Here is a 27,961-nt window from a genome sequence, read left to right on the forward strand (position 1 = left end):
TCTGCAAGATTTGGATTTAGGAAGCCCTGAATTCAAACTTGCTTTAGACACTAGCTATGGGAGTTACTCAGCCTGTCTCAGCTTCAGTTTCCTCATCTGTGAAATGGGTGTCTATCTACCTTACATTGTTCTTGTGAGAATCAAATGGAGCACACACAAAGCACTTTGCAAACCTTCTAGCTCTATAGAAATGCTTACCTCCTTTTACCATTCTGACTCTAGGAATGTTCTTTAGTTATTACTCCATAGAATAGACATGCAATTAATATTTGCTAATAAGTTTCTAAAGTATCTTTCATCATGTTATTCCTCTATTCAAAAGTCTTTAACGGCCTCTTGTTACTTATATCAAGCCCAAATTCTTCAATAAGAATAGTATTCAAGACTCATGATAATCTAGTTTCATCTTAACTCCCCAAGCTTGTTTCAGCAACATGATCTCTCTGTTCTGGTCATGATAGTTTCCCTCTCTATATATCACATTCATTCTTGCCTACTGTTTGCCAAAATAGGACAGAAGTTCCTTGATGGCAAGAATTTTGTTTTTGTTTTGAGTGTCTCTATACTTTAATACTGTGCTCGATACATAATAAGTAACCACTTAATAAATGCTTGTTGAGGTTAAAATTGTAGAATGCTCTTTCACCCACTTGGAAAGCCTTTCCCTCCCTGAAATACCTTCACAAATGTCCACATTTAAATCCTATCTAATTTTCAAAATCCAACTCAAATCCCACTTCCTCCATTATCATTCCAGTCTATGGGGATTTCTATTCCCTGTATCCTAATAGCAGCTGTTGCTTCTACCACACAAGTCAGTTCATAATTATACACCAACAAGCTACAATCTATCTTGAATTCTATTGTGCCAGTAGGTCAGGGTCCTTCCCTCAATAGGGAGGAAGAGGGACTTGCAGGTGGAAAAACAATCTTACTGACTCCAGACTGGTATATCTCAAGGCTCCTGGGGTCTGTTTCCCTGAGAATACTTTAGGCAATGAATCCAGCTCTCTCAGTCTACTTCAATATAAAACCACAGACCCCTCTGGCTACAGTTTCTAGTCTGGAGAGAGTCAATTTCCTAGTTGTGGTTGTGTGCACAACTTCATTTCTCAGAAATAGACCAAGACTGAGAACCAAGGGTGGTAGTGAAGTAGGAACACATGTTTCTTTGTTTCCTTTCTGCTGTGTGTTTTCTGCTGGTGGTTTGTATGCTAATAATAAACCCTGTAGTTAGATTAAAGGTAGAATGGATCATCTAATCATTGATTAGGCACGGGCTAAATAAGTTTTAGTACTTGAAAGTAATAGCTTATTACTACACTATAAGAAAGCAACAGACACTTATTTAGCATTGGGTTAAGTGCTACATCTGCAAAAACTGCTGTCCTTACCCTTCAGGAACTCATTCTAATGAGGAGACATCATATAAATAACTATGTATGCAAAGCTAATCTTGGAAGGAAAGCAATAGTTATAGTGGGGGAGAGTAAACAGATTGGAGAAGTCTTGAAAGAAGCCAGGAAAACTAAGAGGCTAAGAATTTGGAGGAGTATGGGAATACTTACATGAACTGGTACTAAGCAGAGGGGGGAATTAATAGACATAATAACTACATAATGTAAATAGAAAGAACGAGCAAAAAAATGAAACTCAATTCTATAAAATGATAATGACCAAGCTTAGACCTGGAGAAGAACTGAAAAGTGTGTTCTTTCATTGTAATATTGTATTGTTGGTTGGTTTTATTGAAGTACTTTTCTTCTTTTTATTTGTAATGTCCAGACTAGCTCTCTGGAGGATCTCTGGATGAGCCTTGGTCTTAGGTGGAGGAGTGATGAAGGTAGGAAAGCCACCAGGAGGATCTCTTTTATTGTCTTCATCTTCTATATCTCCTCTGTGTCTGAGTCTGTGTCTGAGATCCAGCTTGAGCTCTTGTCTCCAGTCCTCTCAGCCCTCAATCTGATTATATCATTACATCACGCTAAGTATATGCCAACTAGAGTGATTACATCATTATATCACACTAAGTATGTGACACTAGAGAACCATTATATTATCACTGAGTAAGTGCTTAACTATAAGCACCTTGCTGTATCCTTGCTTCAAGTAGAACACAGTTGGTTAAGCCTTCCCTGACTTCTCAGTTAGGGAGGTGAGAAATTTCAATGGGAAAAATGGGGAGCTAAACCAGATATTTTTAGCAGATTTCCTCTAGGCTGAAGGGTCTGGTACATCACTCAGAGTTCCCCCACTATCTGCTGCACTCTGCATCTCCCACTTTCTTTTCTTTTACTTGAAACAGGTTCTTCCCTGGGGGGAGTGTAGGAATGTGGAAAGGAATGAAAGCTGTATGGGCTTTTACTATGCTCTTAGCTTCTGCTCTTGTTATTCCAAAATGTAAATGTAAAGCTTGAGCAGCCTGATGATATTTAGAATGAGATTCTTGGGCTGCCTGAAATAAAGGAGTATTGGCTAACATGGGTTAGAAAGCTATCTGCCTTTGAATTTCCATCAAAAATAGGACCTGGAAGTCCACTATGAGAGAAGACATGCAAGATATAAATCTTACCTGGATGCTTCCTTACTTACTCTTGAAATTCCTTAAAGAGCTGATTATATATTAGAAGCTACAAATTTTATTTGGGCTATGGAAATTCTTTGTACCACACCTACTGAATAGGCCAAATAAGATATCATATTTATGTCTCCCAGATAAGTAAGAGCTAGAATGATGGCATACAATTCATTCTGCTGAGTAGACTGAAAATCAGCTCTGACTACTCTATTTATAGTTAAGTCACGAGGGTATACAGCATAAATATGTTTGGATGCATCTGTAAAGATAGTTGGTCCTTTAAGAGGAACCTTAGAAACCTTTTCTCCAAAAATCCATCAGCATTTATGTAATAGGTTACCTTTAATGGAGACTCGTGTGTAAAGTTTGAAGATGTGGACAATAAAATTTGTTACTCTAGGATAGTTTCACAGCATACATTAATTTGTGCATTAGTATAAAAGGTATATATCTTGTCAAGTCTTATTCCAGATAATTGTACTTCTTGCTTAATGGCCTTTAATAAAATTCTAGCCACAAGCACTGGGTAAGGAGTAAGATTTTGTTCTAGTTGTGCTGGGAGGTTCACCCACTCTATCACACTGTCTCCTTGATGAAGGACTGCTGTTGGTGCCTCTTTTGTAGCAAAAACTGATATTTCCAAGGGATTTTGATAACTCTTTCAACCATATTGGATAAAGCCATTCAACTTCTCTCAAAGCTTTTTGAGCTTCTTTTGTAAGCTGGTGGGGTGAGTTTAAAGCACTGTCTCACCTTACAATGTCATATAATAGTTGTACTTGATAGGTAGTTAAGCCTAACACTGGACACATCCATCGGATATCTACTAAGAGAAGTAAGCAGAAACAGGGAAATAATAGACATAATCACAACATAATGTAAATCAAAAGAACAAGCAAAAAAACAAAATTCAATTCTGTAAAACAATAATGACCAGCAAAGGATATGAACAGACAATTCTCGGATAAAGAAATTGAAACTATTTCTAGTCATATGAAAAGATACTCCAAATCATTATTAATCAGAGAAATGCAAATTAAGACAACTATGAGATACCAGTACACACCTGTCAGATTGGCTAGAATGACAGGGAAAGGTAATGAAGAATATTGGAGGGGATGTGGGAAAACAGGGACACTGATACATTGTTGGTGGAACTGTGAATACATCCAGCCATTCTGGAGAGCAATTTGGAACTATGCTCAAAAAGTTATCAAACTGTGTATACCCTTTGACCCAGCAGTGTTGCTACTGGGTTTGTATCCCAAAGAGATCTTAAAGAAGGGAAAGGGACCTGTATGTGCAAGAAAGTTTGTGGCAGTCCTCTTTGTGGTGGCCAGAAACTGGAAACTACATGGATGCCCATCAATTGAAGATTGGCTGAATAAATTGTGGTATATGAATATTATGGAATATTATTGTTCTATAAGAAATGACCAACAGAATGATTTCAGAAAGGTCTGGAGAGACTTACATGAACTGATGCTGAGTAAAATGAGCAGGACCAGGAAATCTTTGTACACATCAACAATACTATATGATGACCAATTCTGATGGATGAGGCCATTTTCAACAATGAGATGAACCAAATCAGTTCCAATAGAACAGCAATGAACTGAACCAGCTACACCCAGTGAAACAACTCTAGGAAATGATTATGAACTACTACATAGAATTCTCTATCCCTCTAATTTTGTCCGCCTGCATTTTTGATTTCCTTCACAGGCTAATTGTACACTATTTCAAAGTCTGATTCTTTTGTACAGCAAAACAACTGTTTGGTCATGTATTTAAATTATACTCTAACATATTTAACATGTATTGGTCAACCTGCCATCTGGGGTGAGGGGAAGAGGGGAAAAATTAGAACAAAAGGTTTGGCAATTGTTAATGTTGTAAAATTACCCATATATCTGGTAAATAAAAACTATTAAAAAAGTAATGACAAGGCTTAGACCTAGAGAAGAACTGAGAAAGTGTTATCTTTCATTGTAATATTGTCTTGTTGGTTAGTTTTACTGAAGTACTTTTCTTTTTTATTTCTTTGTTTCAAGGGATGGCTCACAGTGAAGGAGATGGAACAAAAATATAACCAGAAACATTTTTTTTTTGCAAAAACAAAAGGCATCAACAAAAATAAGCTAAAACAAATGAAAGAAATGTAGACTGCAACACTTCCCATAGAGCTGGGTATGTCCTCTTATCATTTATTAAAGGATAGAAATAGTAAATCAACTCTCAACTGGTCTCTTGGGACCTATGGAAAGAGATAAATGAAAGATAATTTTCTCTAGAACATCTGGTCAGTAAAGGCATAAACAGAAAAGCTCTATCCCTCTTTTGAGAGAGTAACTTTCAAACTTTACCTTTTCTATCCTAAACTTCCAATAAAAATGGGAGCAATTTTTTTCTCCCCTTCGCCACTATGACAATGTTGGTCCACAGAATAATAAAGCAAGGTGCTTGCTCCCATACCTGAGTCTCTTTTCCTTTTGTGTTTTTTCTTGAACATAGATTTCTGACCAGCAACCAATGATTCCAAGAGATATACGTTTCTAGCATTAGGAACAAATTGGTAAATTTGAGAGTTTCTGGGCTTCTGATTCAGTAATGGCTGTCTGTGAGAGGGGGATTCTCACAATAGCATGATTCTCAAAGGAGAAGAACAGCATTGTCTAGTGGAAGCCATTTTTTGAAAGGACTAAGGAAGTCCAAGTCATAGTCTGGCTGACAAGGATATCTATCTGGAATTTGTGAGCTTCTTTAAACAACAGAGATCTGAAGTGAGAGAATAAATATCTGTTTATCAATCAAAATGCCTTTACTTTTTAGGGACATAAAAATTATGAGGGGCTATTGATTTATATTTTAAGTATATATTAATGTGTATTCATGAATTCTTCATGTATTTTTTGCTATAGAGTAAATCATTGTTGTATACCTGATAATTAATTTGTATATATTAACTAGGTGATACAATGGACACTTGACTGGAGATTTCATATCTAGCCTCAAACACTTACTAGCTGTGTGATCCTAGGTAAACCACTTAATCACTGTTTGCCTCAGTTTCCTCATCAGTAAAATGGATATGATAGTAGCACCTATTTTCTAAGGTTGTTATGAAGATCAGATAAAGCACTTAGCATGGTGTCCAGCATATAGTAAATTCTATAAAAATATTATTTTTTATTACATTGAGTACTTTTTTTTTCTTTTTAAAAAGCAGTGCCCCATGTTACATCTTTCTCTGAAAATACAATACCTAAAACTTTGCTTGAGAGATTTTCCCCAGAGTTCTATTTTAGGGTAATATATGATGATCTAGAGAGAGTTGAGTTTGGGGTAAGGTCATCCCAGGAATAATTTCAGACTTCATTTGAATAAGCTATCTGTCCTCTGCTATATTCACAAAGTAGCTAGGTGGTATAACAGATAAAATGTCAGATCTGGAGTTAGAAATACTTATCTTCTTAAGCTCAAATCTGTATTAGATTCTTACTAGTCATGTGACCCTGTAACTTGTCTCATTTTCCTTATATGTAAAATGAACTGGAGAAGGAAATGTCAAACCTCTCCAGTATCTTTGCCAAGAAACTGTGAATGGGGTCATAAAGAGTTGGACATGACTGAAAATGACTGAATAACAACAAATATTCACAAAACTGGAAGATATTTTGCCACACTTATGCTGGGAGTAGTTTAATTGGGAAAGCCCATTTTCAGATCTGTTTTCTACTTCTACTAAAGCTCTTTTATTCTCTGAGGTATATAATATTATTGTTTTAATATTTTTATTATTTCAATATAATTGGTTTCCTTTATAATTCTCAGTATTTTATTTAAAATATTATTCCTTTAAAATATTATTCAAAGAAAGTCTATAGGCTTTACTAAACTGACAACGGGGTCCATATCATAGAAATGACTAAGAATTTCTGTTAGAGAGAGAGAGGATCTTGGGAAAGACTTGGAAGTGACGTAGCCTAATATGGATGTTGTCATTCTAGATTCTTGTTTGGGTTCTGAGCCTCCATAACTGAATATTCTTGCCCTCCTGTTCAGATTGCCTGTGACAATTTCAGGCCAGTTATCTTCTTCAATATTTAAAATCCACTTAATTCATTATGCTTGAATAACAGTGGTCTGCATCTCCTGCTAACTTGACCCTCATTACTCACTTATGTGCTAATTCCAGCTTTCCTATGTGGTTTCTATCCATGACCTGCCTCTGACTTTCAGGAATTACATTCATCCTTCATTGGACTGATTAAATGGTTCTGACCTTTGGAACAGCCTCAGCCACCAGCTTCTTTGTCCTTCCTCAAAAATGACCTGTTCTCTTCCTGCCTTCTTCCACATCCAGTTTTCTGCAATTTGCTGTCCTTATAGGATCAACACTGACCTTCCCTTTTTTGAGCTACTCTCAAAATATGCGTCAAATTTGATTTCAGCCATCCATTTTTTCTTATGTGTAATCTTTTTATGACTTGGAACTGCCAGGAAATTAACTTGTTTATGCAAACCAATTGAAAAGGTCTCTGAAGAACATCAAATTTTAAATGAAACAATTTCTAAAACAGCAATTTTCAGAAAACTATGTTCAAATTTGTCCTCTGTATGTAAAAGTGAATCATCACATTTAATCAGAACAGCTTTTCACTGAGAGGAAGAGGTAGTGGGAGAAAAGCATGGGATTTGAAATCAGATGATCTGGATTTGAAAACTAGCTCTATTGCTTATTCCCTATAAACCCTGAACAAGTCATGTTGATGAAGAATCTCACTTTGCACACCTGTAAAATGCTAATGCTTGGAATCATCTGCCTCAACAGGGTCTCTTCAGGAACTAAATGAGTCTGTGCACATTAAAATCTTTTGTCAGACAGAGAGCCACATAAATATAATTTGTTTTTAGCCTAACACTGTGGGACATCAGCTCTGGACAATAAAAAAGTGGCTATATTAACTTGGAAAATACTAAGCAATGAGTGCTTATTCAATATTTTAGCCAAAACAACACTCACTTTAAAACTTTCTGCAATAGATAAACAGAGTTTAGAATTGTCTGATGACAAATCATAGGAACAAAGGTTTGGAACTGGAGCTGAAGAATACCTCAGAGGTTATTAACTCATCTGCCCTCATTTTAAGGAAGAGAGAACTGAGACCAGATCAATGAAACTTTCTCAGATCATGGATTTAGAGCTGAGAGAGACTTTGGAGACCACCTCATTTTTGGAAACAATACCCCTTCTTTTTTTTCAGGGAAAGAGATTGGGTCACGAAAGAGAGGTAAAATTACTTGTTCAAAATTAAGACTATCCACAGAGAGTAACGAGGGACAGGGCAGGGATTCAAACTCAGCTTCTCCAACTTAAAAAAAAAAAAAGTTTTTTTCCCAGCATACCCTGCTATCTATCAGTGTGTCTCTACAATGGACATCCCTTTATGATGCCAAAAAATTACAATCAGTTTGTAACCACACACAAGAAAGCATTTAAAAGTAATTAAATGCGACATCAAAGTGATGTCCTGGACTTGATCTGACCCCAGTGGTTCTTTCAAGCTGGCAGATGTCTCATGAAGTGAGACTGGAACACCTGTGCAGAGGTCACAAGAGGGGCCTGGTGGACCCAGTCCCACTGGAGCCCTCGGGCAATCTCTGAATATGATAGCTGCAGGGAGTTACATAAGCAGGCTGGGAGCCAGGACATTCAGTTCCTTTGGGAGACCAGCCCAGCATTTGACTGAAATGAAGAGCTTGGGTTGTTTACTGCACTTGATTCGAGTTCTCTGCTAATGAGGGCAAAGTTGTGCTTCGATCCCGATTTGGGCCAGTTAGTCTCACTCCATTCTGTGACCAGGGACCCTCCGCCCCAGCCAGCTGTTTTCCCAAGTGAATGCTGCCAGTCACATGGGGGGTGGAGTGAGTGTGAATGGAAATGGGTCACCTCAAACCTACCCTTGTTTCTGGGAAAAACAACAGCAAGAACAGCAATCCAAAATGTACAGAAGTAAGGGGAGGGGGAAGAGGGGACTGATTAATGGCATCTTTTAATAGGAAATTCCATAAGTGATCACCTCTGTCGATCCCCTCCACCGGCTCCTTGCCTTAAAACTGTGTAGATGCATAGAATCAAATTCTGATGTGAGAGAATCCCATTCTCCTGGTTAGATAGGGTAGGAAGGTTGGGAGCATTGAGAAAGACCTTTTGGGTGGTCTCATCTTAACAAGTAGACAACTGTTGTGTATTTAACATTCTGTCTACCCCAACAGACTGGCCAGATACAGGTTGTCTAGGAAAAGTTTCACGTCCCTGTCTTTCCTAGTGATAGCTCCTCAAAGTTAGTGCCAAATTGGGCTTTGTCCACACTATGAACCACAGTTTCTTGGCCTTCACTGGAGGCTGGACTTGGCCCACTCTAGAAGAATGTTCTCCATCCATAAAGATATTTCCATGGTGTCTGGGGTTTCCAGCAAGCAGCTCAGGTCCAAAATGAAATTTTAGAAGTACAGAGTCACCTGATTTTTCAATTGGCTATACTAAGGGAAAGGAAAGATATTTTGTCCACAGATTGAAAAATCTAAGAGATTCTGGAGTCTTTGAGAGGGAAGGTCAATCTGAATAGGCAAAAAGTCTGAAGACTATCCTTAAAGAAATAAAGTTTTATTACCTTAAAGTATATATTATTATATATACAGGTAATAAGTAGCAGAGCTGGGCTTTGAAATCAGGTCACCTGACTTCAAAGCTGCCATCTTTTCAATTATATCCAGTGATTCAGGACTAGTATGAAATGGTTAAAAAAAAAAAAAAAAAAAAAAAAAAAAAGGCTTGTAATTTCTAAAATTTACCCTTTTAAATCTGTCATTTTATATTTACACAAACACAAACATAGGCACATGCACACACAACTTACATTTTTTCTAAAGTTATAACTTTAAAATATCTAAATATCTCTATTTGTAGGAAGTAGAAAATCTATAGTTAATGGGGGTAAGAGACACCTGCAATCTTACCCTAAAAGAAAGAAGAGACTCAAAAAAGAAGAGGAAGAGGTAGCAGAAGTATCCATTAGAAGATACTTGTGGGGCAGCTCCCAGACTAGGGCTAAACAAGAAAAGGGACTTCAAGAGGTAGAGAGGGACTGAGCCTGGCTCCCATAACTGGCTCAATGCACTGAAGAATTATCAATTTGTGAACATGCTATTTATTTTTAAACCCTAAGAAATATTTTTTTTTCTCTTCAGCAGAGTAAGCATTTTCTAGTAATCTTGGCACACTATTAAAGCACCAAATTCTTTCTTCATAAATAATACAAAGGTCAATGCTAGCTCAGCCAATTATCTTCAATGCTGAACTCTTTGACCTCCATTGTTCCTTTACTGTTTATGTTGAAAAAACAAGAAAGCTACCAAAAGACCACATTAGAAACAGATACAGGGTCAGATAGGTGGTGTAGTGGTTAGAGCACCAGCCTTGAATTCAGGAGGACCAGAGTTCAAATGTGGCCTCAGACACTTAACACTTCCTAGCTGTGTGACCCTGGACAAGTCACTTAACCCCAGCCTCAGGGGGGGGAAAAAAGAAAAGAAAGAAAGAAACAGATACAATGGGGGCAGCCAGATGATGCAGTAGATAGGGTGCTGGCCCTGAAATCAGGAGGACCTGAGTTCAAATTCAGCCTCAGGCACTTAACATTTCCTAGCTGTGTGACCTTGGGCAAGTCACTTAACCCCAATTATTTCAGGAAAAAAAATAGGAAAAATACAATGATGGCTATACTATTTCTAATACAATTTAAGTTTTCTGAGGGTAGGAATGCTGCCTTTTAAAAAAATTTTTCTATCTTTAGTGCCTAGCACAAGACTTTGAGCACAGTGGACAATTCACATACACATTTTCATATATATATTTATGTATATATTATACACAATTATAAATAATACATTTGTGTTTATATGCACACATATCCAATGTATGTATTTATATATACACAGTATATATTTATTTATCTGTACATATATGTATACATGTATATACCTGTATATATATGTATACTTTTAAATTTCAGAACAATATTGAAATCACTTAAGAAGTTTCTTAAGAAGGAGGCAAAAAATTGGAGCTAAAAATAGTAATGTTATTCTACCCAATAAATAAACATTTTCAGAAGCATGAGGAAGAATTGGATAAATACTTACAAATAGGACCCAGTTCTAATAGATTGTCAAATGAACAGCAAGAAGTAGTTCCAAGTGTAGCAACCATCTAAGAAGTAAAAACAAAAAGCACAAAATTTAGAATCTCTTTTTCTCCCTTTCCTTAAGGAAAATTTTTTAAAAGATTATTATTGTTTCCAATCTAATACAATTCAAAAACATTGAGCATCTAGTGTATACCTGGAACTAAAGCTAGGTGAACAAAACAAGATTACACTCTGAACTAAAGGAATTTAAATGGGCTAAGGAATGAGGAAGAAAAGCACATGAGATTATAAATTGTTAAGCATAAAAGTAGGGGGAGAGAACCATATTAATGCTAGTAGAAAAGATCTAGCAGATCATTGGAATTGCTTCTTCTTGTAGTTTAATTGCATAGAAACTTCAATGATTCTTTTTAGCCCATGAGAAACTCCATTTTACTCATTGTAGCTTGTGTTTGCCATAAAAATGATAAAAAGCATTTCTGGAGTACAGCAGCTTTCAAGTGCTCTATGTTCTATATTAGCAAGTCTGCTCCTCAGAGAGCTGTCCACTGGCAATGCTGCTGCAAATGTTTACTGAATTATATTGGGCATCCTGAACATCCCAAGAGCTTAGGACAATAGGTTATTCTTAGGTTATTCCCTTAACTTGCACTTCAAATATATGGTGGGATTTGAGAGGGAAATTACTATTCTTGAGTTCTCTGGTACTCTTTGGAATCTTTTGCAGGAAGAGAACTAGTGAAACAACCTCCCATCTGACTGTGTTCTTCCCATTTCATACTATACTTGTCTCCATCCTTATTTCCAACCTCCTTTGGAAAAAAGAATCAGCACCCTTCACTCACTGATGAACATTTTCATATACCCTTTACATGGCAGAGATTCTGAAAATCCCACCTCTGTGTTAACTCTATTAAACTTTCAAATCAACTCACTCTCTACAAAGAGTCTTCCAAATCTTTTCATCCCCTCTCAAACTTCTTATGATTCTCTACCACTCTTCCCCTCAGCTTAAAATCTTGCTTCATATTTTACAGAAAAAAATGAGGTCATTCTCCATGAATTCCTTCTTTTCCCCACTTCCCAATCTCATATCACTCATATTCCTTCTGCCTCCTTCTCCTCTGTCTCATATGATAAGATGGCCTTATTCCTTATTAAGGACAACTAACCCTTCTACCTGCTCAAGGGATTACATTCCTTTCCATCTCTTCCAATAGATTGCTCCTTTTATCATCCCTATTACATCACTAACTTTCAATCTGTCTTCTGGTTCATTCCCCATTGCCTATAAACATGGTCATGTCTTCCCCATCCTGTAAAAAACAAAATCCTTACGTTCCAGCTAATTATTATCACTCTTTTCCTCTTTTGTGATTAAACTCCTTGAAAAGTCATATACTCCACTTGTTTTTCCTTTCACCCTATTCTTAACTTCTTACAATATGTATTCAGACCTCATCATTTCACTAAAAATGCTTTCTCCAAAGTGTCAGATGATCTCTTAATTGTCCAAATCAATAGCTTTTTCTCAATTCTTGATTTTTGTGTAGACTTTGATGCTATTGGTCACTCTGTCCTCCATGATACTCTCAATTCTCTAGATTTTCAGGACACTACTTTTCCCTTGTTCTCCCACCTATCTGACTTCTTCTCTGTCTCCTCTGCTAGATTCAGATCATAGCCCCAACATTCAGATTCTTAAAACTGTGTTTCACATTCCCATATAGGATCTCATAACTGAATGTGGGGGATGTGAGATTATGATTTATTATCAATAAATATTTGATTTCTATATCCATTTTATATACTTATATACCTAAGATAGTGTAAAAATTTCTCAGGCTGTCACTAGTGGAAAAAGTTTTAGAAGCCTAGAATCTAACACAGTTTTTCTTTTTTAAATTATATTTGAATAACTATATTTCAAGGTAATTGATTTTGTAATCTTATGTGTTTTATAAATTTAAAACATTCTGAGAACAACTATATTTCAAGGTACTTGACTTTCTTTGCAATCCTATGTATTTTAGAAATTTAAAACATTATTCTGAGACGAGGTCCTCATGTTTCACCAGCCAACCAGAGGGGCCCAGGATGCTCAAAGACTTTAAGACTCCTACAGTCTCTCTCATAAGGATTAACTTTTAGCAAGAGCCAATTTAAAACTTCAACATTGCACCACAGTACCCCCTGGTGGTCATTTATCAACACCCCCAATTTCAGTTTTTGCAACCTGAGAGTGCAATTAACTCAGATCCAAATTTCATCTAAGGAGCTGCCTATGTGACAAAATGGCTTTACTTTGTTTCAACACATTTTAAAATATCTTTTCTAAAAGAGTCTGAGCCACAAAGCCGCTTGTCCTAATTCCCAGAAACCACTTTAAAGCAACAGCACCTGCTCTCCCGGGGCTCTGATTACCCTGCCTCAGCACCACACAATGAATTTAACCTAATTTACAGCCCATATTACAGAAGCATAATCACATTTGGGAAGGGGTGGGGAGGGAAGAGAAGTTGCATATCAGAAATGGATCTGACAGCTAAAAACAGCCCAAAGGCTTTCTTCTGAGAGAGAAAGGATTTCTAGCCAACTTTACCCCTAGGCTGCTCCCTGGCTTAGTCTGAATGTCTCCTCCCCATCACCTCTCCATCTCCAGCCTTCCAGGCCAGAGGAAAGAAAGCGATTTTGATAAGTAAAATGTTTTGCAGGAATTGGATTTTTTCTTTCCCTTAAGTATTAGAACACCTAACCTCCTTCCCTGGTCTCACTGTTGATAAGCCAGAAGGGTAACAAAAGAAAAATGGGGCAAATATCTTTAGGGCACAGATCCCAGAACCAGAGCTGGAGTTCTGGATGGCTTCCTGTCAACTCCTATGCTAGAGAAGTGAATTTGTTTTAGGGAGCTCTGGTGACTCAGCAAACTTTGGTTTATGAGTTTAGAAACTACATTTACATGAAACACAGATCTGTCACCTAGCTGTGATTGTCTCCTTGTTGCTACCTTACACTAGTAAAAACTTTCTAGTCTGTTCTCCAGGGAAGAGATTTTTAAAAATGGCTTCTTTGACTTCTTCTAAAAGAATTGAAAATCTTTCTTTATTCATCAATAATTAGAATGTTACTTTTAATCCATCAACTAATCAAATATTTATTAAGACATTTGTGTCATTCATATCATGTCTGACTTTTCACGACTCCATTTGGGATTTTCTTGGAATTCTGGAGTGGTATGCCATCTTCTTCTCTGACTCATTTTACAAATGGAGAAACTGAGGCAAACAGGTTAAATTACTTGACCAGAATCCCATAGCTAATAAGTATTTGAAACCAGATTTGAAATCAGGAAAATGAATCTTGCTAATTTCAGACCCAGAACTCTATTCACTGTGCCTTAGCTGACTTTCTTAAGGTTTATTATGCTACTAGCATTGTGCTAGGCACCAAGAATAAGAAAGAATGGAAGGGGGGGAGGGAGGAAGAAAGGAAGGAGGAAAGAAGGAAGGAAGGAAAGAAGGAAGAAAGGATGGATAGAAGGATGGATAGAATGAAGGAAGGATGGATAGAAGGAAGGAAGGAAGGATGGATAGAAGGAAGGATGGATAGAAGGAAGGATGGATAGAAGGAAGAAAGGATGGATAGAAGGATGGATAGAATGAAGGAAGGATGGATAGAAGGAAGGAAGGATGTATAGAAGGAAGGATGGATAGAAGGAAGGATGGATAGAAGGAAGGAAGAATAGAAGGAAGGAAGGAAGGAAGGAAGGAAGGAAGGAAGGAAGGAAGGAAGGAAGGAAGGAAGGAAGGGAAGAGAAAATGAAAATGAAAACAATCTATTGGGAGTGAAATTATTTATGAGTGTCTCTGTGAAGGATACTGAAATCTGAATGCAGTGGTAGAAATGTGAATCTTTTCAGTCTCCATATCCAAGATAGGATGCACCCTTTTTATTTTAGAGACAAGTCATAAGAATCATTAGATCTAAAGCTTCCCTTTAGCTGACATATTTAATGTATATAAACAAAAGACCTTAATCCTGCATTAGATCAAACTGAACAGATGGTTCATTTCAAAGCTACAGAAACAAAAAGTATGAAAATAAAATGAAGGCCCTCTTTGTAACCCTGTCATCTAAAGCATAAGTTTGAACTTTTCTTTGTACAGCAAGAATTAGAAGAGTATAATTAAAATTTATATGTGATAAGGTCCAATGGTGTGGATACAAGGACAGGCTTCAAGACAAGCCTCTGACCCATGCTGTGAGACCATGGGCATATTACTTAACCTCTGGATTTGCCCTTGGAAACTCTACATATGCTATGATGCAGAAAAGTTACTGATCTGCACAACAGAAGGAGTTTTCACCAGCAAAATTACATATGTTTCTAGGGTCTTGAAGTGTTCCTCCTCTGCTCCAGGCAGAACACTGCATCCAGATCAGTCTTCCTCAATGTGATTCTGATCATATCAAACTTAAAACCTTCAATGGCTCATTAGTACTTACTGAATCCATATTTCTTACATTGTCAAACAAGATCCTTCATAATAGGGCATCAAACTATCTAACCTAGTCTATTCCTTGTCTTCTGAACACATTCTGCTTATTCCTACCTGTCAATTTTTGCTTACATGTATTCCTGGAATCATCAATTCATACCTTGGTTATCTACATCCTATTCTTCAACATTAACTCATGTTCTGTCTCTGCCTCTTTCTCTGAATCCCCTCACTGTTGTTCTGTCTTTTTCTGTCTCTGTCTCTTTGTCTCTCTGTGTCTCTGTCTCTCTCTGTTTCTCTGTCTTCGTCTCTCTCCTTTCCCACTCCCTTTTCCTGCTCTCCTCTAGTACTGATTCCTTGTTTTCATTCATAACAACAATGATGGACAGTTGTTGGTCCTTGGAGTCAGGATAAAAACTAGCAGAATAATCACTGAGTGACTCAGATTGTAATATTACAGACAAATTGGTGATGTACCTTGATTGAAAAAAGCTTTCACTCTGAGAGTTTCCCACACAGATGAAATTATAATCCAGATCAAGAAATTAGAATAACCAACTTTATATACATAGTATCTTAAAGTTTACAAAATTTTGCTTTCAAGTTTTAAAGTTTTGACTTCATTCTCTATGACAAATGAAGACATTCACAAAACAAAAAGATACTCTCAGAAGCTAAATTTGAATCCTCCCTTTAATACTTACTACCTATGTAATTAGCCAAATCATTTAATTTCCCAGGGCCTCAGTTTCCTCATTTATAAACTAAAAAGATTGGAATAAATGTACCTCTAATGTCTCTTTCTACAATATAATCATAAGATTTATTTCGTTTTTGTCTCATTGAACTGAGCATTAAAACTCCCAAATATAACTGCTATCTAGCCATACTTTTCCCCCCAAATTAACTTAAAATGCACAACTTACAATGTCACAATTTACAATTCAATACTTTAAGAATGTCATAATGCTTCTCTCCACCAATACAGTCTGCAATTTCTAGTAGGCTGTCTTTGAAACACATAAAAAAGGAAAACAGAAAGAAAAGAAAGAAAGTAAGGAAAGAAAGAAGAAAGGAAGGAAGAAACAAAGGGAAAAGAAACAAAAGAGAAAGAAGAGAGAAAGAAGGCAGAAAGGAAGGAAGAAAGAAAGAAAATGGAAAGAAGGAAGGAAGGAGAGAAAGAAAGAAAAAAAAATTACCCTTTGGCTAACCTAGCTCTGAGCTTCTCTGATCTTAGCTCAGCTAGTGCTCAGATACCAGATATACAGTGTGCAATTGAGCTCATGACTAAAACCCTTCCATATTGGATTGTATATCCTTTGCTTGTGAATTGTCCTCACACCACTATGAGTCATCTGGAAAAGCACTTTACTAATAGGGACCCAGAAATTCATTTTAATTCACAAAGACAATAAGATTCTATGCCAACAACTGACTAAATACATATCTCATCTATATTATAACTTACAAAGAATGGGATGAGGCCGGCGGCTTTGTCTTCATCCAGCATCTTCTGTAGGGCTGACCCTCGTAGAGAAAATTTGTCATCTGAAGGGATCAATTTTAACTTCACACCACCAATTAATCCAGCTCTTTCCACTGATGAGTGAGACTAGAATGAAAATGTTAAATTCGATTTATGATAGGTGAGATCTCTTTTCAAATATGATTAAGTTAACAGCTGACAACAGGATGTGTCTATCTCTAAATGCACAATTCTAACAAGTTCCCAACTGTAAAGAATACCAACCATTTATTTTGAATATTAAAATAGTTATTCCTTCCTGTACTCTGGGAACATCTCTATCTTCAAGGATGGTTCAATTGTATTGAGTTTTTCCATGTTATATATTGCTTTCAATTCCTTATTCATTCAAGCATTTATTAAGTGTTTACTCTTCTCCAGACCTCCGATACTCACTAGCTACCTGGATAAGTCATTAATTCTGTTTGCCTCAGTTTTCTCATCTGCAAAATGAGTTGGAGAAAGTTGTCAAAGATAACTCCAATTGGGATCATAAAGAGTTGGACATAACTGAACATCAAGAATCTGCAGGCACTATGCTAGCACAGAGGACAGACACAAAGACAAAAACAAATTTGTCCCTGTCTTCAAGGAACTTACATTCTAGTCAGAGGGAAAACAAATAAATACAAAATATTTGTAAAGTAAATAAAATAATATTGGGGATAGGAAATGTCCATCAGAAAAAGCTGAATGGAAGGAAACTAGGAATTCTAAGAAGCACAGATGAGGAAAGGGAATATTTCAAGAAGTTCCTTCAGGAGGGAGACTATCTTTTGCCAAGCCCTCAGCACAGTGGCTAGTATATCATAAGCAGATGCTTAATAAAAGTTTATTGAATTTAATTGAATGAGGGAGATCTATGCAAAGAGATGGGAAACACAAGTCACAACATTTAGAGGATCATAGGTTTAAAGCTAACAGGGATAGAATAATTTGTATCTAGTCAACTCTTTAATTTCATAGATAAGAGATTAGAGGCTCAGAGAGTTCAGTGACGTGCTCACTATCATACAAAATAAGTGGCAAAGCTAAAATTCGAACCCTGTTGTCCAATTTCACATTCAGGACTCTTTACACTCTATAACTCTAGACCTCATTTGAAATTGCCTTCAGACTCTTCAATAAGATCTTTTGAAAATCTTCCAAAATGACACATTTGAAGGATCAGCATGCTAGAAGAAGCACTGGAGGCCATTTGTTCCAAATACTTCATTTTACAGATGTTCAGTGGCTTGCCCAGCTTTTAGGTGGCAGAATCATAATCCAAATCAGGGATCTTCCCACTCTATTATGATCCTCTTCAGAAGATGGATTTGATTTTTGAAAGTTGAGTCAGAAGTCATTTAGATTTAAGTTTGTTGAATAAAGTAATTTTATATTTTATTTATATACATTTATATATATGTATATATATATTTATATAAAGGTATTTCACTCTTCTAATTTGTACAATGAAGAGGTTAGACTTCAAAGATCTTCAATCTTTTATTCATCATTTACCCTTTAGCAATCTGGCAAAGCCTATGGACTTTTCCCAGGAAAATGTTTTTAAATGCATAAAATTAAATATGTAGACTCATGAAGGAAACCAATTATATTGAAATATGGTTCTCAAAATATTTTATCAAAAAGAGATCACAGGTTTTCAACTAATAAATACCCCCTGGACTGATCCCTCCCAGTTTGCAGATCACTTTTGACTGACACTGCTTATTTATAAAAAAGCCAGGATTCAAAATCAAAAGTCTTAAGTTCAAGTTTGAGCTTTGCCATTTACTACCTAAGCAAATCACTAAGTTTCCATTTCCTCATTTTGTAAAAAGGAATTTTTATACTTGTAATCCCAACTTGTAGTATGGGAGAGCTGGGGCACTATACTCCAAGTAGGTTGTACAGTTTGAAATAGGGAGCTCAAACCAAAGGAGTTAACAAGGTGCTTTCTGTGGGACCTATAGTGACTGGGTAAATAAGGTATAGTCTAGGGGTATGAGATGTAAGATGGTGCCATCTTTTTGGAGAGATTTTTGTTTGTAGGGTTGTTTTGACACAACCTCCAATTTCACTGGCATAGGGAAATTCTAGTAAGCAAACTCTAGGCATATATGCAACAGCAAGAAGAATATATAATGCTTAGATACTTGCAAAGGAATGTTAAATATTAAATTTAAAACATTTTTGTATTTGATTCTCACAATAATCCTGGAAGGCACGTACTACCATTGCCCTCATCTTATACATGAGGAAACTGAGGCAGGCAGAGGTTAAGGGACTTGCCCCAGAATCATAAAGTATCTGAGGCTGGATTTGAACTCAAGGCTAACTGATTCTAGTTAATTCTACTACATCATCAAATTGCCTCTCCTGTGCAACTTATAAACTTAGTAATTTGGGACTCTGAAAGGATGACACAGACATTATATATTGGAGGAGGTCTTTGATCCTGTGTTGTCTTGACTTCAAAGCCAATTTTCTTTACTCAATGCTCTACCACCTGTTTTACAAGGGGTAAAATCTTGCCACATCCAATTAACTGTTATGAAACTTACTATATCTTATGCGAAATCATATTCAATATGTAGAAAGTGCTACCTAAATGGAGTTAGTTTTATACTATGTTGTTTTTTTTTTTAAATAAATTTCATTATCCATAGTTATCCATATGACATATATTATGCAAATACTGTTCTGAATGTGCATCATTTTTTTATTGACACCAAAACATATCACTCCCTTCCATGAACACAAATAAAAGAAATTCCTAATTTTTTCTCTGGTTCTTAGAAGATATCAATATTTATGTGATCTGATACCAATAAAAATTACGAAGTGACAAAAGTCTACTCCAGTCCTAAATTTCTCCCACATCTTCTATTTATAGGTAAGATGAAATGAATTCAATAGGTTTTCTCTCCCACAACCACACTCAGACCAGTGCTCTGGTTCCCACTAAGCCACTGTCCTCTCACTTCCATATAAGCTCTTTGATTTATCTCAGGATTATTAAACTGAGAGGTGTTGAGTATGAAGCAGAGAGAAAGGCAAGAGCTATATGAATAGACTTTGAAAGGTCAATAACAGCTTAAGGCAAAGCTTTCTTGCAGAGGAAAATCCCCTGACCTTCATTAAACACCATGTGCTGTCATTCTCCATTTCTAATCAGGTAGCAAAGAGCAGGGAGGACCTTAATACATAAACCAGAGACTCTCATCCAGAGTTCTACAAGGTTGTGGATCTGAATAAATTACTCTTTCTTCAAGAATATAATCTTTCTATCTTTTTGTTTTCTGTCCTAACCAATTATATAAATTATATATTTGGCAACTGTTTTTTACTTTCTGAGGGAAAATATTAAATTCCCCCTTGAAATTGTTACTGTTTTAGCTATTTAGCTAAGAACTTTGTGTTTTAATGTTTTTGGATGATTATATGGTCAGGGGGAAAAGGAAGGAAGGAAGGAAGGAAAGAAGCAAGGAAGAAGGAAGGAGGGGAAAAAAGGTAGGAAGAAAAGGAGGAAGAGAGGAAAGGAAAGAGGGAGGAAAAGAAGGAGAAAGGAAAGGAGAGAGGGAGGAAGCAGGGAGGAATGAAGAAGGAAGGGAGGGAGGAGGGAAGAAAGGGAGTGAGAAGGGAGAGAGGGAGAGAGGAAGGGAAAAAAGATGGAAGGACAGAAGGATAAAAGAAGAAAGGAAGAAATAAAGGATGAAAGAAAGGAAAGGAGGGAGGAAAGAAGGATAAGCAGATTTAAACTAGTCACTTCATCTGGACCTCAGTTTTCTCATCTTCAAAATAGAGGAATTAGTGATGACTTTGAAAGTCCTCTCCAATTCTAGACTTATGACCTTTTCAGTACATAAAGGTTGTCTCTCCAGGTGAGAAGTCTTGTTTTCCCTTTTGTTTTGCTTTGTTTTATTTCTCCCTCCAACCCAAGAATTAAAGCTTGTGTTTATTGGCAGGGGTGCAGTCTAGGTGCACTCACTTGATCAGATGCATAGGCCACCAGCTTGTCCATGATGGCTGCCTCGGTCAGTCCTGGGGTTTTGGCCTGTAGTTGCCGAATCACTTTGGTTCTAGCAGCAAGTAAGGTAACCAAGGTAGCTTCACTGGCACTTCCCTGTATCAAAAAAAAAAAAAAAAAAAAAAAAAAGAGTAGTAAATGAAGAGACTAGAAATAGAAGGAGATAAAGCTAGAATATGACCAACAGAACACAGATTCAGAGCTAAAAGAAGCCTTAGAAGCCATCAAGTCCAACTTCATTCTAAAGATGAGGAAATGGAGAAATAGAGAGTTTGCCTCATCAATGTGAATGTAGCTCTTTCCAACAGTGAGATGATTCAGGCCAGTTCCAATGATCTTGTGATGAAGAGAACCATCTGCACCCAGAGAGAGGATTGTGAACACTAAGTGTGGATCACAACATAGCATTCTCACTTTTTGTTGTTCACTTGCATTTTATTTTCTTACTCATTTACTTTCTTTTTTTGATCTGATTTTTCTTGGGCAGCAAGAGAATTATACAAATAAATATGTTTATACATATTGGATTTAACATATATTTTAATTTGTTTAACATATATTGAATTGATTGCCATCTAGGGGAGGAGATGGGGGGAAGGAGAAGAAAATCTAACACAAGGCTATGTAAAGTTCAATGTTGTCAAATTATCCGTGCATAATTTGAAAAAAAAAATCTTTAGAAAAAAAGAAAGGTTGCCTAAGATCACACCATTAGTAACTGTCTGAGATAGCATTTAAACACGGATCTTCCTGGCATTATGTCCAAGGGATCATATCTACTTTTAAACAAAATCTTAGGTGTTTATGGAGTAAGGAGTGAGAGAATTCCTGTATTCTCTATGCTTCTACAAATCATCTTGACAACATAGAGGAGGAAAATATTACTAGAATATCTACTAAATAAATAAGATAGTTCTCATGTTTTATAAGATTTTGTCCCTTTATTTCTGAGTGGGACACAATTAACAGGAGAGACATGGAGCCAAAAAATAAAGTGGGCATAGAATACTCTCAACCATTGGCCCTAAAGTCCAAGAAAAGGAGAAGTACCAAAAGAGAAAGGAGATCAATATAAAACAATTATTATAACTATATATATATGAAAATTCAAAAAACCTACTGAAAGATTAAATGCAAAAGCAATCTTGATTGGAAGAGAGGGATTGAAACACACTAGTATTCTCAAAAGAAGAATGATGATAGAGGATGTAATGCTGGGTACATTTTGGGAGAAGAGGAGCAGGGAAATGAAATCAATAAACTTTTATCTTAAAATCAAATTTCAAAAAACAAAGGGCAAAAGGAAAAAGACTAAGAAAAAATAAATGAAAGATTAGTTGCTGAAAGAACATTGAAGAATGAGTAAATGGTAAGTAGAGCATAAAAAAGATGGAGAAAAGATATAGGAATAATGGGAGAGGGGGAGAAGAACAAATTAATGTCCCTCAGTGTAGATTACCAGAGAATCATTCTCATCCTCCATGCCACAGTGACCCTTTCACTGAAGATCTTTGTTTTAAGTCTTTTAGTAAGTTTTAAGTCTCCCAGTAACTTTTCCCTTTTCTAGTTCCTCAGGGAACTCTTTTTTTTCCTCAGTGAACTCTTAAGCAAATTCTGATGGAGGGCTTTGGATTATTATACCAATTTAATATGGATTTTCCCTTTGAATTCTGTCAACTTCCTGAATGAAATTCTTTTTTAAGTAAGAGAGATTACTTAAATTGCACAGATACACAAGCAACTAAGCAAGTTTCCAATAGTGCAACAATACCAAAATATCAAAGGCTTATAATACAAACAATTAAATGAACAAAATCAAAGTGTGTGTGTGTGTGTGTGTGTGTGTGTGTGTGTGTGTGTGTGTGTGTATTTGTGTGTGTGAAGAGGAGTTCCATTATTGAAAACCCTTCTCTGAGAGTTAGGGAGAAAGCTATTCTGTATGCTAAGAGATCAGTAATGATACGTTTGCCTTTATTACTGCCAAACAAGGGTTGCCATGGTGAGCAGGACTCAAGAGGCATAAGGAAATATTGGTGAGATCTGATGCTCACATCTGCTGATTCTCGGAACTCAAATTTTCTTTCATCTTCTGGTTTTTCAAGTGTCATCTCACACACAGTAGAAAATTGGCTTCACATCCGTATGCAGGCTTTTAAATACAATTAAGAGCCAATTTTCCCAGACCTCGTTTGTCCAAAACCACAATTATTGTTTGATATTTGACTCAGGAATGGATGTCTGTTTTCTCCCCAGCCCCCATTCATATGTCTTTACTCTGCTATGTGCTAGCTGTTATTGCCAATTTAATGGGAATCAATATCTCAAACTGTCACATCAGATGCAAGAACACAGTATCTCACTATCTGTCCCCAAACTTAGACCTTCTTTTGAGTCTTGCAAATTGCAGACTATTAGCCCTGTCAGCTTAGAAGGGTGAGATTTCTTGCTGACAAATAGGCTAATTGCTTGATTTCCCTGGACAAAAATAGAGCTCCTCAGGCCCATGGTGAAAACCATTTTTAAGTGTAGGCTTAAAATCAACAGACTGACACATAACCAACAACGTTCCCAATAAGCACCTAATAATAACAGCTTCATATAGCACTCTCTCTACTATTCTATTCATACTGAATTCTTAGGCCAAGGAAGTGAAACATTCATAGGATCATAGATTTTAAACTGAAAGAAATCTTATAAGTCATTTATTTAAACCCCTTAATTTTACAGATGAGGGAACAAAACCAGTAAAGTTAGTCCTTTGCTCAAGGTCACACAAGTAATAAGCCAGAAAGGTGAAATTTGTACCTAAGTCCTCAGACACTAAATCCATTATTCTTTTCAAGGCATATGCTATCCCTCATTCAGATATAAATAATTTTACTCTATGAGTTCTAACCTTAAGGAATGATTTTAAAAAACCCATGAGTTCTCTAGTGATATTCAGACAAATTGGTGTTTCTATAGGGTCAATGTCTTGTTTGTGGATAGAGTTTGAATAATTGACTTTCTGATTCCTTGGACGTATATGTCCTATTAACTAGATAGATGATTTGACCAAGTGATCCTTCCTGAATTACCAGGTAAAAGTATCTTCCTGAATTAAAATCACGTTTCTCAAAATTACAAGTTGATTTCTTTCTTGTCCATGTCAAAAGGAAGGATATTTTGCAGGGACCATCTTCATGCCTAACAATAAAGCTTAGAATCATAAAGGATGATAGAATTGAAGCTAAAAAGAAATTGCTGAAATTGCTCTTATCTAACTCCCTAATTTACATGAGGAAACTGAGATACAATTAATGGTTAATAAATATTGATTGTGATTACTATGTGAAAATAATTTTACTAAGTACTATGGGGATACAAATAAGAAAAAGAAAATTCCTACCCTCAAGTTGCTTACAATCTAATGGAGTAATAAAATTCACAAAAAGGGGTAAAAGGTTCCACTAGAATACCCAGTGAAGGGGTATGGTATTCATGAAACTGAAGCCAAAAAGATCGCCAATGATAAATGAGGTTAGCTTAAAAAAAGTTTGGTCCCTCTATAAAGAAGATCTTGGTAAGCACTATGCTGGGCTCCTCATAATTATTATCTCATTTGATCCTCACAACAATCCTGTGAGGTAGGTGCCATCATTATCCTCATTTTGCAGATGAGTGACTTGTCCTGTTCACACAATTAGTTATTGTCTAGACCAGATTTAAACTCAGATTTTCCTGATTTCAGGCCTGGCACTCTATCCACTGTGTTCCCTAGCTGTTCACAAAGTTTTTATTGCTATATCTTATTTTAATATTAATTGACTGCAAAAAGAGATCATTCAGTTGGGTCCAATGATTTCAGCACAATGCTTCTCACTACTGGAGAAACAACACAAAGGTATCTATCCTTGTGGTAATCCAGATGCACAAACCTTGTATATGAATGACAGCATCCTTAGGGATTACGGTCATATGCCTTATTGACTTTTATTGATTTTCTAGAAGAAAAAAAGAGACAATGTTCCAAAGCCTTTTTTTTCCCACCAATAATGAGAGGTTTAGAACAGAATCATGAAATACAGACAGTTACAATATCCCACTTTCACCATACCTGAATCACTCCTCCCCCTTCTCCATCTTTTCCAGCTAAAAATGCTTCTGGCAGATTGATCATCTTCCCCAGCCAATCCAACATCACTGTCTCTAGCTCTGTGCAAGCAGGACTTGCAACCTATTATGATAAGGAGGGAAAGCATTAACCAGAAATCCAGTAAGCCATTTGTAAATTTGTGATGAACAGTGCTCAATAATTTATATCCCTATTTATTCTCATTGAAGTGTTGTTTAAATAAAAGATAAGATAAAAATCCATTTTCTATCTTTCTTTTTCCCTTTTTCTAATATTATCAGTCCATATCCTAGGCTTGCAGATGAGACTATTTAACTGGAAAATAATCTGCTGTTCTACCCTTTAGCTACAAAGACTTCACAGGAAGGGGAACGAAAGAATATATACATGCAAGAGGAATAAAAGAGAAGCTGGTTTGAGCAATCACTTGCTTGGTTTCCAAGCTACCAAAAGGATTTTCCAAATGAAACTGTAAATCTCTGCTTAAGGAAAAGAACCACATCTAAAAAAACTTTTATTTCCCACAAATCTTTCTTCCTACTGAAGGCCAGAGGCTAAGAATGGAATCTTTTGTATGACATTCAAGATCTTTCAAGGGTTAGCATCTCTCTTCAGTTTTATGTCAAATTGCTTTCCCCATTTACTTTATGTTCAGCCATATTTAACTACACTCTCTTCCTTAAATATGCAACTATATTTTCTTTCTTCCATACTTTTCCTCATCCTTTGCCAAAAATGTCCTCACTTTCTTTCTTGGCCCAGTTGAACCACCACCCACCCTTTAAAACCCATGTGAAATGTTACTTCTTCATAAAGTCTTCCTAGTGCATTCATGATTGCATAATTTTTTTCTGTACCTATCTAATGTACTTTTCAAGCAATATTTTGCATTAAAATAGTAGTAAAATGTTCTCTGAAAAAAACCAACTTCATATAGCACTATAGAATCCCTTTTGCTCTTAGCTGGCCAAGCCCATGAACCTCATTGAAGGAGGTTTACAGAAGCAGAAAAGAGACTTGGTTCTAAGATAGGGATCCTTAACCCTTTTTGTATCATGTTACTCCTTTGGAAATCTGGTGAAATTTATATAATGTTTTAAAATAAAGTAAAATATGTAATTCCTTAAAGGAAACCAACTATATTGAGAGAAAGAATAATGCTTTCCTCATCCAAGTTAATAGGCTCTCTTCTATCTATCCACAAAAGAGGGGTCCGTGTATCCCTGTTCCATATGATTTTACAATCCCATGAGACAAAGTCTGAGCATAGTGATATGGTGAAATTCAAAGGTCTACTTAAGTAAAGCAAAAATAGAATTTATCATTTTAAAAATGAACTGTTGGAGGAAAGCAGCTGGCATTCTCTCTCTTGGACTGAGAGGCACAGCCAACATAGCATAGACACATTACTCAAGAATGTACTTACCCAGGAAAAGCCAATGCAGCCTATGGCCCCTGATAGCATGTCGGCCAGCATTGCTGGGTATGAACTGGCCGTGGGGAAATAAGCAAAGAAGTAGGGACTATGCCAGTGAGTTACCTGCAGGGGAGGAATAAAAAGCCATTTAAATTGTAATCAGTCCAAGCAAGAGCAACTTAAAACAAGATTTTCTATTTATTTAGGCCAGCTTAGTTGTGTAACTCTGGACAAATCCCTTCACTTAGTCTCAGTTGCCTCATGTATTGGGATAATAAGGAGCATTTTCCAAAAGAGTTTTTGTGAAGATAAAACGAGATAATATATGCAACATTAGGAAGCACAGTGGATAGAATGCTGGGCATAGAGGGAGTAATAGAGGGCCACTAAAATTTATTGAATAGGAGGGTGACATGATCACAAATGCACTTCAGAAAATCACTTTGGCAGCTAACTGGAGGATCAATTAAAGGAGGAAATGACCTGACACTTGCATCCTTGATAAGAAAGAGAATCAGCACCTGGACAGAGCAAATAAATGAAAATCTGGAAGTTGTACTGGCTTTCAGTGCATCATCTACAGTAACTTAAGCATAGTGGTATTAACAAAGAAACCAAATATACAAAAAATATTGGATTTGCTAAAAGTTCAGAGTCTGTTTTCAACTGACCAAATAAGACAAGGCTTTATATCCAATTATATAACAAAGGAAAAGGCTTTGTCTTACTCATTCTCCTTTCTTACCTGACATTTAACCATACACTTTCCCCTAAATAGGTTTTGTTGCTAAGAAGCTTAGTCTATGTACATAAGCTCTTGGAGAAAACACTCAATATGCTCATCCAAAGGCAAAAATGTCAAATGGAAATCTATTTGTAAAATAAAGAATCTGAAAGAGTTCTTCCCCCACCCCCAGCCCAAAGCAGAGTGATATGATTTACTCTCTGCTATAGTGAAAAAAGCACTGGTTTGAGAATTTGAATGTTTGAGTTCTAGTAGAAATCTTTCCACTGGAAAAAAAATGTGATGATGCATTACCCAAATTCAATAATAGTTTAGTGTTATGTCAGTGATATTCATTAATTAAATCTTTCAAATTTAATTTCTTCAATCATAACATGAAGAATTGGTTTGATCCTGATAAGTATTGGATACAAAATACTACGCAAGTTGCCTAGTTTTTCTGAGGTTATATTTTTGTCATCTGTAAAATGGAAAAGATAATAATTTTACTAAACATCTTACAGGGTTGTTGTAAGAAAAGCAATTTGTGTTAAATTACTTTTTTAATTGATGTTTATAATAAAGTTCAGAATTTAACAATGAGGACAGAAGTACTTTGAAAAGTGATATATGCACATGACTTGTTGGTCTTACAGAACATTTAAGCACACTCATAAATAGAATGAACTGTTTAATGTGGTTTGACTGATAAAGTCACAATCATGAAAGTTTCACTCATTCCATAAAGGACCTATAAAATCATCTCCTTGTCCCATAAATAAGGCAACTGAGCCCCATACTGTAAAGTGACTTGCTTCAAATCGCAGCTAGTTTACATTTCAGATAAGACTAGGACCTAGGCTGTGAATCCACTAA

At 36.2% G+C, this 27,961-nt stretch overlaps 1 protein-coding gene and 1 long non-coding RNA gene across 4 annotated transcripts in view; one reads left to right on the forward strand and one right to left on the reverse strand.

Annotated features, from left to right (window-relative positions):
* Positions 1–4,704, forward strand: part of LOC141551685 (uncharacterized) — a 39,636-nt gene extending 34,932 nt beyond the window's left edge. The window contains exons 3-4 of the long non-coding RNA XR_012484929.1: positions 1,786–1,843; positions 4,633–4,704. This is a non-coding gene — a long non-coding RNA (uncharacterized LOC141551685). The remainder of the gene's footprint in view (positions 1–1,785; positions 1,844–4,632) is intronic.
* Positions 1–27,961, reverse strand: part of DDC (dopa decarboxylase) — a 100,996-nt gene that overhangs the window by 41,508 nt on the left and 31,527 nt on the right. For all 3 annotated transcript variants that reach the window (XM_074283597.1, XM_074283595.1, XM_074283596.1), the window contains 5 exons: positions 26,371–26,484; positions 24,927–25,046; positions 20,792–20,926; positions 16,759–16,902; positions 10,787–10,853 (listed from right to left, as the gene is read on the reverse strand). In XM_074283597.1, coding sequence (XP_074139698.1) covers positions 10,787–10,853; positions 16,759–16,902; positions 20,792–20,926; positions 24,927–25,046; positions 26,371–26,484 — 580 coding nt within the window. The remainder of the gene's footprint in view (positions 1–10,786; positions 10,854–16,758; positions 16,903–20,791; positions 20,927–24,926; positions 25,047–26,370; positions 26,485–27,961) is intronic.

Source organism: Sminthopsis crassicaudata, chromosome 1, assembly GCF_048593235.1.
Source record: "Sminthopsis crassicaudata isolate SCR6 chromosome 1, ASM4859323v1, whole genome shotgun sequence".
Lineage (NCBI taxonomy): Eukaryota > Metazoa > Chordata > Mammalia > Dasyuromorphia > Dasyuridae > Sminthopsis > Sminthopsis crassicaudata.